Source organism: Lynx rufus, unplaced genomic scaffold (assembly GCF_022079265.1).
Source record: "Lynx rufus isolate CCGP_SWC_20201006 ecotype Redwood Valley unplaced genomic scaffold, mLynRuf1.p SCAF_5, whole genome shotgun sequence".
NCBI classification, from domain to species: Eukaryota; Metazoa; Chordata; class Mammalia; order Carnivora; family Felidae; genus Lynx; species Lynx rufus.
The window spans coordinates 147,665,187-147,680,871 of record NW_025814867.1 but is presented as its reverse complement, the minus strand read 5'-3'; the positions used below and the strand labels follow the sequence as shown (position 1 = coordinate 147,680,871).

General features: G+C 46.2%; 1 protein-coding gene across 1 annotated transcript in view; it reads right to left on the bottom strand.

Annotated features, from left to right (window-relative positions):
* ITSN1 (intersectin 1) overlaps positions 1-15,685 on the bottom strand; it is a 218,383-nt gene that overhangs the window by 43,570 nt on the left and 159,128 nt on the right. The window contains exons 25-29 of the mRNA XM_047099240.1: positions 14,455-14,621; positions 11,151-11,196; positions 8,714-8,835; positions 5,496-5,613; positions 3,635-3,826 (exon numbers count right to left, since the gene is read on the bottom strand). Of these exons, the coding sequence (XP_046955196.1) occupies positions 3,635-3,826; positions 5,496-5,613; positions 8,714-8,835; positions 11,151-11,196; positions 14,455-14,621 (645 nt within the window). The remainder of the gene's footprint in view (positions 1-3,634; positions 3,827-5,495; positions 5,614-8,713; positions 8,836-11,150; positions 11,197-14,454; positions 14,622-15,685) is intronic.

Genomic DNA, 15,685 nt, shown 5'->3' with positions numbered 1-15,685 from the left:
AACTTCCTGTTAAGCAGATTTTCTGAGAACAGGACTAAAAGTACTTTAGTACCAAACTGCATACAATGGGGAATAGCCAAGAAGAGTACGATCAAGTCTAAAATATAGAACCAAGATTCTGGGACACTTTTTACACCACAGATACAGAGCATGAACTTATTACGTGATTAAGTTTACTCAACAGTAGTTACGGAACAAAAGCAGCGACTACCAGCAAGGCACCTATGTTAGCCGTGAACAACCAGGTGAACGTTAACCACGGTGGCCAGTGGGTGGGACTGGGGTTTCTCAACCTTGGTACTGGTGACATCTGAGTCCAGATAATTCTCCGTGGTGGGGGTGGTCCTGTGCCCTGCAGTGCAGTTCACAGCATCCCTGGTCTGCACCCACTAGATGCCGGTAGCATTCCCCCTGGTTGAGAAGAAGTGGATCAGATGGACACTCTATAATCAAATGCAAACCAAACGGTTCGAGGGGGAAAGAGCATGTCCTGGGGAACAACCTGTGTCCGTTCACAGACCAGAAGGAAGTCTGGAGGAATGATCTATAGAGAGGGGATTGTAGAGAGAGTTACAGAGTGCACAGCAGTACCCACCTTGACAACGTGTCACTTCAACCAAACTCAAGGCTGGAGAAGAAACATTGGCTTATATGGGGGAAGGGCTCCCGGGCAAGAGATGGGGCTTGCTGTCTTGATCCTTGCTCCACAAGTGGGGGGCAGGGAGGTTGGGGACAGAGATCTCTCCACCCACCTCCTGGCCTTTGCACGTCCTGACATCTGTGCCTAGAACAGCCACTTCTCTTTCCGGCTTCATCTGGCCCCTAGTTCTTTCAGGTCTCATGTTAAATATCACTTCCTGCTGGGAGGGTTCTCTGACCCTCTCCCTGCTGCCGCCCTGCCCGCCCCAACTGGATGTCCTGCTCAGTGGTGCCTTGCAACCATACTTCCAGCACAGGACTTATCACCTTATCACACACAGCCCACATACATTTACATGTACTGCGGTAGTTTGGTTTTCTGCTGGTTCTTTCCATTAGAACACAGACTCCATGAGGACAGGGACCCTGTCTCCAGTAGTGACTGAGCAGCACACTCTCCCCGGAGTCCCGTAGGATGCCAGACACGTGATGGATCCCTCCCCCCCCAAATAGAAACCATTGTTCAAATGAAGGGCAGAGGAGGGTCGCTAAGTGAAGTTCATGATCGGAAGCAAGCGCATGGTCAGCAGAGCAAAGTTTCTTCAACACATACACTGGTTTATTTCTGAAAAGGCGACAAGACTGGCGTGTGCGAGGCAGAAACGGATGGCAGGGAGCAGTATGGAAGCCGTGAAAGTTTCCACCTCCGCCCACACGTTCTCTGGATGTTCATCAGACACTTATTATGATACATCTTTCAGAGAAATGTTTTGTACCCTGAGTCCAGTCACACACCTGTCAATGTATCAAGGACGTGCACCAAAAGCCCGAAGAGACAGTTAACCGCTCAGCTGCGCGGTAGTTCTAGTCTTCAAAACCCATCTTGTAAGGGGCCATCCTCTACTCCTTGATCAGGGAGGAGCGGATAGCAAGGTGGGGGCGGGGGGGGGGGGGCAAAGAAGACTCCGTGAGGAGCGGATGGCGTCTGTATCTCAAAGCCCAAGCGTCCCCATGGACACGTGGGCAGCTGGCCCCGGCTGCCATCTAGTCTGTCTGGATCCCCGTCACCACTGCCAGGTTCCGACATCAAAACACAGAGACATTTCCGTCTAACTTTTGTATGAAGAATTTAATTATCTATACACGTAACTAATCCAAAAGGTGGTATTACAGTTGTTAAAGCCGCAGGTTTATGTATTTATATATCTTACATTCATATCCATGAAAATACTGGAGCGCAAGGGAACGAGGGGAAGCAGCCCCCATTCTCCGCGCCATGTGAGTGCGGGAGGGGCTCTGCACAGACGCCCCCGAGGGAGGCGTGAAAACAGAAGGTGACTTCAGGTTACAAAGGCATTAGTGGAACCGCGAGACTGTGCCGAGGCTCCCCCCACCCGGTGTCCTGTGCTGTCAGCAGCGGGCATTTTTATTGAGAGCTTCCAACTAGTGTTTAAAAGACACAACATGGCTTCAGCTACAACACATCTAACACATACACGGACCATGAGCTCCATTTCGTATTAATCTGCAGAAATCCCACAGTCTAGTTAAAAAAAATGTAAACATTGGAAATTAATTGCAGGGAGACTTCTATACATTCTTTCTTGTCAAGAAAATTACGTGTTCAAAATCGGTCATTCCGTGAAAAGTAACTGGAATAAAAACTTCATGTAACAGAGACTAAGGAGAGATTGTAGATACTGTTGATCGTGACAACCTCAGCGGCGTCGTCTACTGATTTTACGGTATGAAAACACGCAAGATTAAAAACCCCAAACAGAAAACACCAACTCAACCAGATAAATCTGAGACCGAACAAAAAAAACACAGGTGCTTTCTCCTGTGGCTACAAGGTCACTGTGCAAAATCAGATTAATGCAATATGATTAGAGCATCGTACAAGGTGGTAGCTTTCGCCATGGGAAGAACTAAGTTCTTATGTACAGGATGTATTATTACATGCTCGGCAGGGTACATCTGATACACACGAACAAGCGCCAAACACCTTCCGTTTAATTGGGGTCGTTCTACACGGCTTTAAAACAGATACACTGAATTCCTCTGCTTCCACAGCAGGGGGCGGGGGAAACCCAAACTACACAATGTCGTTGGTAACACTGGACAAAATGAACAAAGAAAATACATCAAGTCTCAGATTTATGGACATTTGGAACATTTTTTTTTTTCCATAGCACACGCAGAATTCCTTGATAGTGGGTCTTTTTGCAAAACCAAAATGGCAAAGGAGTAATTTATTGATTTTTATTAAAAGGCTAAAATATATTTTTAAAAACACTTTTAAAACTATCGAAAGCACCTGTGCAAAGGTGGGGGGGAAGTCAATTCGAGTCACTAGGAAAGCCACAAAAGGACCCACTACCCTGTGTAATTTTGTAAGGTTTGCTTCTATCTCTGCAAGTCATAACTCGACATTGTCATCACGTGCAACTAAGGTAAAATGAGGTAAACTGCTCTGCAGTGAGTTCTTCTACTCAGAAGGCAGTAGGTGATCATGCTGGAAGTCACATGATCAAGGCTGCATCTCCCATCATCCCTCTGGGCAGTGATATGGGATAGTGGGTCTCTTTGAGGACTTTCAAGCCTGAGGGGGGGATGGACAACATATGATTCCTAGAAAAAGGAGGAAAACAACACATAAGCAAAACAAAACAATGAGCAAAATTCAAGCTAGGAAAATGAGTCAGGCATGTCAACAGCATGGTGCCAAAATGATCAAAAAAAAAAAAAAAAGGAAAAAGGGGGGAGGGGAGGGAGGGGACATGCTACAGAAGGAATGAAAAAAAAAAAACAAAAGAAAACAACCCCACAAGATAAAAGTCTTGCATTACAGAAGGTCTTCAAAGAGACTGTTGCGAATGCAGCAATGGTCTAGCTTTACGTTCTGCAAACAAAGCTCGGCAGAATCAGAGCAATGCTGCATGTTTTACCATAAGGAACCAGACAGGAGAGACAACGGAGCCGCTCAGGCACTTACATTGCTGGCTTGGGTCCATGTCTGTGGTCAGCTTCACGTAGTTGGAGGGGAAGAGCCCCACTTGTCCATTGACTTCTCCTTTCCACCAGTCGGGGTCCTCCTTGTTGAGGACGTTGATGATCTGGCCCTTGTTGAAGGCCAGTTCATCGTCGTTCTGGGCGATGTAGTCGTACATGCCGATCACCTGGCACACTGCGGAAGACACAGGGCCAGGTGAGAGCTGCCCGGCCGAGAGGCACGCGGAAGGGGCCACTTGGGGTCATCAGATATGCCCACGTGTTAGTGCTGTTCTTTCGGGACAGGGCATAGTGCTGTTCTTTCGGGACAGGGCAGAGCGAGGGCAGCAGAGGAAGATGGGTTAAAAACCAAGACGACAGCAAAATTTCACATGGAGTCTTTAGTTTGTGTAAACCCTTCCTCTTTCTCATGTGGACTTGTCAGCAGAAAATTTACACTGATGACTGAACGCTCATGGAATCATTTCTATTTGAGCGGAGGGGAACTCCTTAAAAATGCTGACTCTGGAAGCCGGGTCAGCCGTGCATCCCGTGCATCCCGGGGACTTTGCTACAGTTCTCTGCTTCCTTTCTTGCTTCTTCTTTTGTCTTTTTAAGGTGGAAGGTAATTATCATCTGATCTCCCCACAAACCCAAATCTTCCTGAACAGTAAAAATCCGTGTTTTATTCTGCTCTATCTTTGTGTCTCAAACTTTTGTCTCAGAGGAGAAATTTCCACATTCAAGAATAGTTTTTCTTGTCTCTTTTTCCCTCGAACCTATGGGAGGTTAAACTGCCTTCGTTTCCTGGCATTATCACACTTTAGATAAGACCATACGGTGAGGTCGTGCCCCTAATTAATCTTTCTTAACCAACCTGTATATGGGTGTAGGTTTTTCAAATTCTCCAGCTAACTGACTCACTTCAGCAAATCCTTTCTGTGGGTTTCAACCAACCTGATGACAGGGACACTGCCAGGCATCCCCCCAAGGCGGGGAGGGTGGGGGGATCCAGCTGGCACCACACCCCTCCGCCCACACGAGGCCACAGCTCAGGCAGAGAGGCCCAGCTGGGGCTGGGCACAGTCCCGGTTTGCCAATCCTTTCGTTTCTTGCAAAGGCTGCCAAGTGTGAATCTGATTTCACCGGGATGTATGGCAAGGACACGAACGAAAATTCTGCATTTTCCACAAATGCCACCCAAGAACTGGTAGCTTTAAAGACCTAAGGCAGAATCCTGCTCCCCTGACCTCACCCGCCTCAAATATTACCAAAGCATCTAATTTGGTCTCTTCGGGCAGAAAATAGCCAACCGGCTCAGCCGCAGTGCCCTCTGTTCTTTTGAGTCCTTTAGGAGAGTGTGTGCAACATCCTGCCCAGTAAGCGAAGCCCCTCTGTTCACAGGAAATGTCACGGGGGAGTTATTTTAGTCTTCAGTGAACAGCATATTGCAACCAACAGAACCCCGTGGCCTCCAGCTCTATCTCCTGACCTATTTAGACCCCAGCCATTTATGTTTAGGAGCTCCCTTTTGTCCCCTCACCCCCTCGCCCAAATCCCAAATTAAATAGCTGGAAGGAAATCAAGAGAAAAATCTGGCTTTAATGCCGCAGCATTCATGGCTGCTTTAGGAAGAGGGTTCCAACAAGGGCCCTGTTGTACCCAGAACAGCAAAGCTGCTTAGATACTTGGTCCTTTTGAAAAACATATTCCAGATCACATTAGTTGGGTATCAGTCCCGGCAAGCACAGGAAGTGCTTACAGCAGATGTGAGAAACAGTCTAAGATACTTCGGGAGAAAACCGACTGGAAAGACCAACGTGACCTGCAGGCCGTCTTCCAAATAGAGATCGTAAACCACCTACCTGCCGGTAACGCCGTCGGCTTCGGTGGCTCCGTTGGAGTGATTTTGCTCGTCCCGGGGCTTAAAAGTTTTACATAGTTAGCAGGGAACCAGCCTATCTGGCGCTTTTTCCCACGTGCCTAGTAAGAAAATAATTACATCAAAATGTTTAAGAGGCTCATGATCCTTCGTGACGAAGTTTTTGCTATGCAACAGAGCACTTGTACAGTTTATAGAAAACTGCAAACCAAGTGGCATTAACACAGTAGAATCTCTCACTTACTTACTAGATTATGCAACGAAAACCCCGTAGCTGAAATTCAAATCATGGCAGTCATTGGTCAGCAAAGCCTGGAGTGTTTCTGCACGGGCTGGGCTGTGCGGATCACAATTCCGTGTGATGTGGTATGTCCTAGCTAGAACCCTTGCTCGGGCAGCGCCGGCTCTGATGTGTTAATTTCAGGTAATGTAGAGATTATGGCAAATGCCAACATGACATACGGATTTCACAGGAATGAAAGTAGTAACCATCATAAAATACTACTAATCACAGCAGGCCACGCTTACTGGTGCTTTTGATGAGTTGAGTCCTGCACTGAGCAGGTTACATGTATGTATCTGCACAATGCCGGAAGGGAGAATCCTATTATTTCTCCCATTTCCCAGATAAAGAAAGTGAGGCCCAGAAAAGTTAAGTGAGTTTTGGCGTTATAAACTAGTTAGTGGTAAGTCCCTATTTAACCTCACGCCTCATTCTTCTGGAAGATACAAGATAACATACTGTAATATTTACAGGATATAAAGAGTCTCAACTTGACATTGTTTTCAAAGACCATCAGGCCTCTGTGACGGCTACAGCCATTTCCAGTGCCCTTCTTTTCTCCTTCACTTCCATCTGATTCAACACAAGACCCGTTTACTGAGTGTTTACATGCTAGGTGTTGTCGGAAAGGGATAGCCTATGACATGGAGGAACGGATAATAAAGGTGGTGAGCTGAGACCTGCAATTTTTGACTCACTCTGTGAGATGGAAGAGTCTAGTTGAGAATCTTGAGCAGTGCTATGACCACGCAACTACACCAATGGCAACAGAGAACTCAAACTGGTTTACCCGTGTGCACACGTGCATGCACACACACGCTGTATCTCTAGAAGCAAGACTCTGGTAAAAGCAGTTGCTTTTGGAGCACGTGGGCGGCTCAGTCAGTTAAGTGCCCGACTTCAACTCAGATCATGATCTCATAGTCCGTGGGTTCGAACCCCGCATCGGACTCTGTGCTGACAGCTCAGAACCTGGGGCCTGCTTCGCATTCTGTGTCTCCCTCTCTCTGCCTCTCCCCTGCTCACGCTCTCTCTCAAAAATAAATAAACATTAAAAAAAAAAAAAGAGCGGTTGTGTTTGAGGATGGGGTGGGTGGGAGACATTTTGCATCCCCTTTTGCTCACTGCTGCATTTTACTTATTTTTTATTACTTTTTCAACATTTTATTTTTAAGTAATCTCTACGCCTACCTTGGGGCTCAAACCCACAACCCCGAGATCAAGAGTCACACGCTCCACTGACTGAGCCGGCCGGGCGCCCCTCACTTTTGAATTTTCAGCCATGTGAATATATTACCTATTCCCAAGATAAGAAAATGAAGCTAAGAGATAAGAAAGCTTCCTCTACCTTAACTCTGCCCTCCCACCTGCCAACTTATTAAGAGGGATACATCTGGGTTACTTGTAGAACGCAGATCAAATTTCCCTTTCCTTGTGCTCTGATAGACTTCATGCCCTTGGCTGAAGGGCTAAAGCTTTTATTTTTACAGGGAATCCGCCCACGACGGCAGCCTCTCATTTGCAAGCCCCCACGTGTTCATCTGTCCAGTACCCGCCACATGGCTTGCAACGACTCTGCCATGCCCCTGCAGCTTCACAAGGACGAACACAGAGCTCACTGGCAATTTCTTCATGTGTGTATCCAGTGAAAATGCCAGAAGCCCTCCGTGCACGGCAATTCACCCACTTTACTGTGGATTGCCAGAACGGTTCAAAACTCTCTTCTGAGCAAGGTGCTAGGAATGTGAGGATGAAAAACTATGGTTACCGCTTTCAGAAAGCTGATAACCTACATGCAGACGTGAGAAATGTGTGTGAAAAGCTAAGTAATGACATCAACATCAGTATTAAATACCAAGAGTGGTGCGGGCATCGGGACCCCACCATCATTCAGGGGAAGAAGAGGTTGCTGCTGGTGGGATGGCCACAAAGCTTCTGGGGAAGGTGGGATATGGCCAGCTCTGGCGGGTTGGGGGAGGGCTGGGAGACAACCACGGGTGGGGCACGTTACTCTCAGTGAGGCTAAGAGAGTCTAGGGGAGTCACCTGTTTTCAAGAGAGCAAACCACCGAATGAAATGGGGCTGGAACGGAGATGTCGCCGATGGTTGGGAAGATGACTAGGGGAGCGGCTGAGAAGGGAAGAGGAGCACCTGGGGGCAGCCTGAGGCGACACCAGCACAACAGTACAAAGAGGAGTGGGTCCCGAGACCCCAGAGGTCAAGGTCAGATTCCTGAGCCTGTAAGGTCAGTGTGGTCAGCCCTGCTGGACGGGTTTTATGGCTGCCCACCAGCCAGCTGCCCGAGACGAGTTTAACCTCTGGCTCTACTCCAGGCAAGCTTTTCATTCCACCCAAGACACGTTTCTCTAGTCCTCTGGCTCACCCCGCACTCTGCTGGCACTTGATTTCTTAACTTGCTGCCCCATATGCACAGCTCACCACAATATACAGACCTTGCCCTCCTTGGCCTTGACAAACGGTGAATCGAAGACACAGGCACACGCACACACACACGGGTCTAAATACGTTGTGTTGTACAGATGTGGCTTTCGTATCACACCTTATACTGCTACCGATGATGAGCTCTGCTTCTATAATGCCATGACACTTGAGATGTCACTGCAGGCGTCCCTCATCATGATTTCTCATGCTACCAACCCTCACTATCTGAACTCAGGGGTGAAAACAAATTTGGATAAGTCTTTCAATGAATCCTTAGCTCTCACAACCCTGCCACTGGCTGTCCGAAGCTCAGAAAACAAACACATAGGTTCCGATGGTGTGCACTCTCCCGATATCCACACGCAGGACGAGGCGGTGCGGGGTTAGCTGTCCTTTGCGATGAAATTGTATCCCTTTGAGATTTTGCACATTCAACTTTGGACGGAGGATTTTAAACACAAGGAAAAGACACTAACTTGCAGCTCTCCTTCCCACCATCCACCTGGGTTCTTTTTTCGGATCAAAATCAGCTGACCAGGGGCCAGGGTGAGCTGCTCGGGACCCGTGGCAGTGTAGCAGGCAATCACCTGTGCGATTTCTGGAAAACAAGACCAAACAGCGCAGCGCAGCGTTATGGTCAGAAGAAGAGCTTCTAGGAAGACACAGCCACCTCCCGGGTTCACAGATTAACGTCATCAAAGCCACTGCACTGGGCTGGCTTTCTACTAAATGAAGATGGCCCACTCAGTCACCCCCCATTCCATGACCTCCAATCCAAAGGCAGCAATCCAGGACTCGGGTGGCCTTTTGGTGCTGCTGTAGGACTTCCTCATCATCTCTCAGAACTCACTGACCAACTTCCCTCCAAGAACCCCACTCCTGTGCCCAATTCCGGCACCTTCTGTCCCAGCCCTGCCCGCAATTACTGCGAATGCCCTGTCGCCAGCAGCTGGGCCTCCTTCCTCCCCAGCCCCCCTCCCACCCCGTAGCACACAGTTCACTCGAGGGTTGTTAAGTGAATGAAGGAACTCACGTGGAGCTTTCCCACCGGCCAAGTAAGTAAACAGAGAAATCCTATTTTCTCCAGAAACTTTTGGGAGCGTGGCACTAGCTGATTTACATGTTGTGGCTTTAGAAGCTCAGCCCCACCCACGTGACCATTTTCTTTGTGGCTCACATTTTGAGGGTGATCCCTGAATATCAGGTAGGAATCATGTCAATGCGCATTTATTTCTTTTTATTTCGAGTTAGAAAAAAAAAAAGGATCTGGCGTTAAGAGGGGAATTTTATGAATAAACAGTTCAGCACGGAAAAAAAAACCCCAAAAAACGTAAACAGTTCTGTACTTTCCCTGAATGTTAAAAATCTCATGGGGAAAATTCCAGCAGCACCACAGACCAGGCTCTGAACAGTACATTTCTACTGGCACAGGAGGTCGAGTACGAAAAGACAAAATCCTTCTCTGACTAAATTCTGGCGTATCCACAGTGACTGCTTTCGGAACTTCTCGAAGCAGTGAGGAACAAACTGTTCTATTCCTCCGTGCTCTCTCCCCGTCATAACAGATCTTGACAGAAAGAAGGAATGAGGTAAAGAAAGACAGAAAGAAAGGCAAGAGGTAAAAAGGCTCCCCCTCTGACAGGTATTTATTTCCCCCTTCTCTAAAAGGCACAGTAGCAACAAGCCCCCCATGACCCTGTTCTGCCACCAGCCTCCGGCCACCATGCTAGGAGCGCCAGGCTGTCAGGGGGCAGGTCTGGCCCTGCCAGGTGCTTCAGGGAGATCAGGGGAAGCAGGATGGAGGCCAGCTTACACACCTCGGCCCCAGCCCTCTCTGGGAAATCTGTGCTGGGGTAAGAATTCTCCTGTAACTCACCAAGGACTAGCTCTAGATTCCAAGAGTTTCTGGTTTGGAGAGAGTCCCAATTAGTGTCCTATTTGGCCTCAGATTTTCCCGCTCCTCAAAGGACCTGGCATGCACAGCCAGCAATCTGCCCCAGCATTCTTTTCTGTCTTTTGTGTCCCTGAGCAGCTCGTAACGTTAAGCCCATCTGGACCCCTTGGAACGGCAGGCAATCCAAAAGGTAAAACACTCACAGTTAAAACACAGATTTGACTCAGGTGTTCCAGTATCTGGAGTCTGACTAAAATCCTACGGCAACTTGAGAGCCCACTTTTCCGGGTAAACCTGTCTGGGGCGGACCACGACGCGCAGAAGCACCAGATCCCCTCAGCCTGGCAGGAACTCTTCAACCCACCATTTCCTACAGAACCTCACGGCAAAAACGCCCAGATGACCCAAGTGAGGAAGGCGTGCCATACAAACCGTGTTATTTCACATCTGTTTCTTTCTCCTCTCTTTCACGGTGCTCTTTGTAGCACATGTGAGTTTGTTTACATAAACTAAAGTCCTGAATTCGGAGGGATGGCTATAATTTTGTGCCTTCAATGTGTACCTGAGGCAAAGCAACCCATGGGCTTCCAAAATAAAGGGACCTGTGCTTTGCAGCTCTTTGACTCTTCTCCACTAATGTCGTGGGACGGATTGTGCTGTCAGGAGAGGAAAAGAGTGTCCTGGACCTACCAAGAGGGTGATGAAGCAGCGGCTGAGCCCAAATCGTACAGCTCCATGAATTACAACTTGCCACCACATTGCCTGACTTACTTCTTCACAACCCAAGAACGTTCTGTCTAGCAATGTCCCTGCTCCCCATGTGTGAAGCAATAGCCATACTGCATAACCGTGAATACGTTATTAACGGATTTCAAGAAAAGGATCTACCCCAACCACTCCTTGGAAAGGTCCTTCTATCTTTCTTTTTAGGCTTCTGGCCTCTAATGAACAAAGATTCAGGAGCAACTGTCAATTACATTCAAAACATTGAAAAAGAAGCATCAGGGTTTGTAACTTACCAGGTTTTTTTCCTAAACTCCCTGTTTTCCCAGCAGTTCCAGAGCCCTTAAAACAGAGCAAAAGGTCTCATTTGCATACTGCAGAGTTTTGGTCATGCAACTTAAAAAACGATCAACGATGACACAAGCCCGCTTGAGCCCCTAAAGCCCCCTGTTCAGTCTGGGGAAACACAGCAGCACTGTATCTCCTGACATCAGATGGGTACCAGGAAACCATGGGACAAAATAAGTACTTTAAAACACACAGCTTTTACCCTCTTCTTTAGGGAAAAGGGAGCAAAGTATGTGGCACTGTAGGATCCCAGCGGGCTCAAGTTCTGTCTGTATATAGCATACTGTCCCTGGGTCAAACCAAACAGGGGGTGCCAGGAGAGGAAGACTGTTAGTCTGTGTCCTAAACACTGAGCTCCTGCTTATATTCAAATGATTATTCAATATTTCACACACAAAAACTATACGGGCTGTGAACGTCTAGGAGCCCGAAATCCAGATTTGCTACATAAAATATTAATATTTAGCCACATTTTTTAGAGGTTTCTTTTTTTAACAACGGAAACAGTACAGTGGCAATTCAAACACACCTTCCCCCATCCCACTGACATCTTTATCCAAAGAGGCAGCCCCTTTCCTGTGTATCCCTTCCGCTCAAATCTTACACTGCTTAACACTGAAATTCCTCTATCAATGCTGGATGTACAATCCATAGAAACAGACCATACTTTTTTTTTTTTTTTTGCAACTACTAATTGTTCCAAAAGTGCTCTGGGGTTGAATTCCTTTATGGATACTCATGGAATTTTAAACCAGCTGAACAAGCCAACAGAGACCTCGAGTCAGGACAGGGGCCAGACTGTAATCTGTCATTACAAAGTGCTTTATTCTGAATTGATTTTCGCCCTCGAGTCCCTATCTGCCAGTAAATTAAGTTTTCCAAACAAAACAAAACAAAACAAAACAAAACAAAACGAAACGAAACAAAACAAAACAAAAGGCTTAATAAAGTAAATGACAGTTACTGTAAGAATAAAAACATGTCATTTATCTAACGTATCATAGTCTCTTTATTTGGGTCATTGAAATTTAATAACCATTTACCGGGGAAAGTTTGAGTTACAAGTTTCACACTGATTATGATTTCTGTATTATCAAGATGTATAATACCAATCTCCTTTCCTATTTTTATACGCTGCGTATCAAAATAAAGGAATATTAATGAAATAAGATTCCAAATGACCAGTTACTTTCCCAGTACAGGCTTGTAATAGGCTCTCCATAGTCCATAAAAGGAACAATGCAATTGGCAACACCCAATGATAGAGTCCAAGTAGCTTGAGTGTGCTCCCCCACTTTTTTTTAAAGTAGGCTCTCCACCCATGGGGCTTGAACTCACGACCCCAAGATCAAGAGCCACTTGCTCTATCCACTGAGCCAGCCACGGGAGCCCCAGTGCGCTCCTTGTTTAACATGACAGCCGCACAGAAGCTAAGACAACTCAGGAGATCAGGTTCTGTCCTGGCGCCCCTCAAGAATGCAGGAGAAAAGCCGCCCCAGGCCATGTGCCCCAGCCCTTCCCTTACAGAGAAGGGAAAAGCCAGGATAGGACAGACACTCCCATGCCCAGAGGGCAATTCTGGTATCTGAGGCTGGGTCTGGTTTTAGCAGGAAATTTTCCTTATACACTGAACTCCGTGTCCAAGGAAAATGAAAGAGCTGACTTTTTCGATGTTTTCATCATCATGAAATAATGTAGCTCACTCGATGTTTGTCCAAAATCTTTAGCGCTGTTAGTTCTTCTGTGGCTCATAATTTAAGACTGTGGTTAAAAAGCACCTTACGACTCAGCTTACCTTTAAAAATGTCAGTTTTTTTTCTTTCACTTATTGATTTCAGGTGTTTTTTTTTAATAGAAGACTATAATTTATTGAAGTAAAATATAAGTAATGGCTTTTGTCTTTTAATTGAACCAACAGGTAGTCACTTGAAAAGTCTTCATGCCTAGTAACAGAAACTGAGTTTAGTTGTACTTTTTCCCCTGTGCCCCTGAAATACCATCTGTAGGATTCTTACTGGATCCAACTGGTAGCCTGGAGAAAAGCCTAATTCTCCCCTCTCCAGGTCTGAGGAGGACAATTCGCTGGCTGTCCTCTTGGACAGAAGTACTGTCTACCTGGCTTCTGCCATATTCTCCAGGGGTAGGCAAATGCCTGCAAACCCCTCCTGGGTGTTTCAATAAGCTGCTTTCAAGACCACAGCAAGAAAAAACAAAACAAAAACAAAAAACCCCAAACAGCAAAAATGACACTCCCTGAAAAAACAAAACTCCTGGGAACTGCAGGGAAGAAGGCCCATGAACAGGCTGCAGTGTGGGGCCAGGCTCCTGGCTTCCAAAGCAGTTGCACACACGGGCCTGTGGACCAAGCCCAATTTTACACCCTGAGACTGGCATTCAAATGAGAGAGGAACTCTGTCCACTGGCTTACACCTGAGAAAGGAGGTGTGGGGGTGGGGTGGGGGAAAGCCAGTTCTTGTTGGTTTATTTATGTGCAATGGCTCTCTGTTAAATGAGTACACTGGTTTACCCTGAAATTCTCCACTAACTTGACATTGGCCCCTACAAAGCTAGGCTTCCAGTACTCTGGAGGCCCACCCCATTCCACTAAACTCGCACCACTTCAAGACCACTTGTTATGCAATTGAATTTTTAGGGCCCCATGTAACAACAATGGGAGCCATTTCTGATTTATAAGGACACCAGCATTTAGAACATATTCAGGCCCTGATCAATGGGTCTGAGACCTTAAGGCTTAGCCAAAAGTGTATCGATCTCTTAGATCTTGTGTCTCCCTAATGTGTAGGCAAAATATAAATTTTGGAAACTCTCTACTGCCCAATGTTCTAGGGCCAGTATCACCCACATTCTTTTGTTGACATGGGCAAAATACTGCTGTGTTGTTTTCCTTCGGGTACCCCAGATCAGTGCTCGTGAAGACCTGATCAAGAATGTTTACTCCAAATCCTAAGTCAGTCACATGTAGGAACAGAGATGAATACTGAACATTAACCCAGGTGACGCAGACCAGCCTCCTTATATGCAATCTCCACTTAGTCCCAGGGGGTTCTTCTGCTTGTGGGAACCCTGCAGCACCAAATGACAAGTTGAAACAATTACAGGTCACTGTATTTGCTGTCAACGTCCCAGAACTTTAGCAAAACCCATCAAAGTGTTCCACCGTCCAATATTGTGACTCCCTGCAAAGAGAATCACCGCACCGAAAGGGGGAGGAAACAGTGAATGTGGGTTTACCTCTGAATCTTTAAGCCTCACATAGTTAGAAGGGAAGACTCCAGACTTGTCGCCCACTGTTCCTGTCCACCAGTCACCATCTTTCTTGGTAACCAAAATCACATCCCCTTGCTGAAAGGTTAAATCGCCTTGCTCAGAACTCTCGTAAGTGTACATGGCAATAAATTCTGGTGGGGAGAAATATTGAGATACGGAGAGAGCTTGATTGTTTACAGAAATCCCAGACAGCTTTGCAAATGCAAGTTTATGAATAAGGAAGTTAGGGTAAGATCCATTCAAGAGAAAGGCTAGTCACAGATAAAACAGAGTTGCAGAACACCCTGGGCTCTAAATTCCCAAGTTGCACATAAAAATTCAGTTAACTGTAGACAGGGAGACAATTCCTGGGAAGACCCAGCCACGGGAACCAAAGAGCCGACCGCATGTTTACCGACACTGAGTACCAAGAGTGAGCTACCATTTGATGTCATGATTTTAAGTAAAAATGGTTTTTACGTTTACTTTTAACTAACATTTACTGAGTACCCGTGTCGTGCTGAGTGCTGGTTTAGATGCACCAGCACACAGGATCTTGTACACACATCAAATGTCTGTACTTCCATTTTGAGGGTATCAAGTCACAATTTTGGAAAATTTTTAGATACAGTATATCCTGCATGTAAATTAGACACAGTTCTTTTCATTATTCAAGTGCCCTGGTGAAAACTTATGCCCTTTTGTGCCATACACACAGATGGTAGGAGGCTGTTAAAACACAAAAGATGTATACTATTTAGTTAAAAATGGGCACCTACTTGTCATTCAAGTGCATAAACAGGTAGCGGACTGACAGTGAAAGTAATGTCTACTCAATCCCAGAAAACAGGCAAGCCTTTCTGAACGAGCTGAAAATAAATCTCAGTTTCTTACATTTTATGATTCAAGTCTTACAAAAATAAGAGTCAATGTTCTTTACCCCCTTGAATGTGAAGGGTGTGCATTCCAGAGGAAATTTTTCTTTTTGGAGGACAAACAGTTGATTTTACTAAGGCTTAGAAACCGAATCACACTCTCCGAAAGATCACTAGGTGCAACATTCTAGACACTACACTAGGAACAGAGTAAGATTTATAGAAAGACGGACCGAAGTTTCTCGCTTCTACTTTTTCTTCATCGTATCCTAGGCCTTTTGTGTATGTTTTTAAAGGCTTTTTTTTTTTTAAATCACCTTTTACCCAGAAAGTTCATTTTT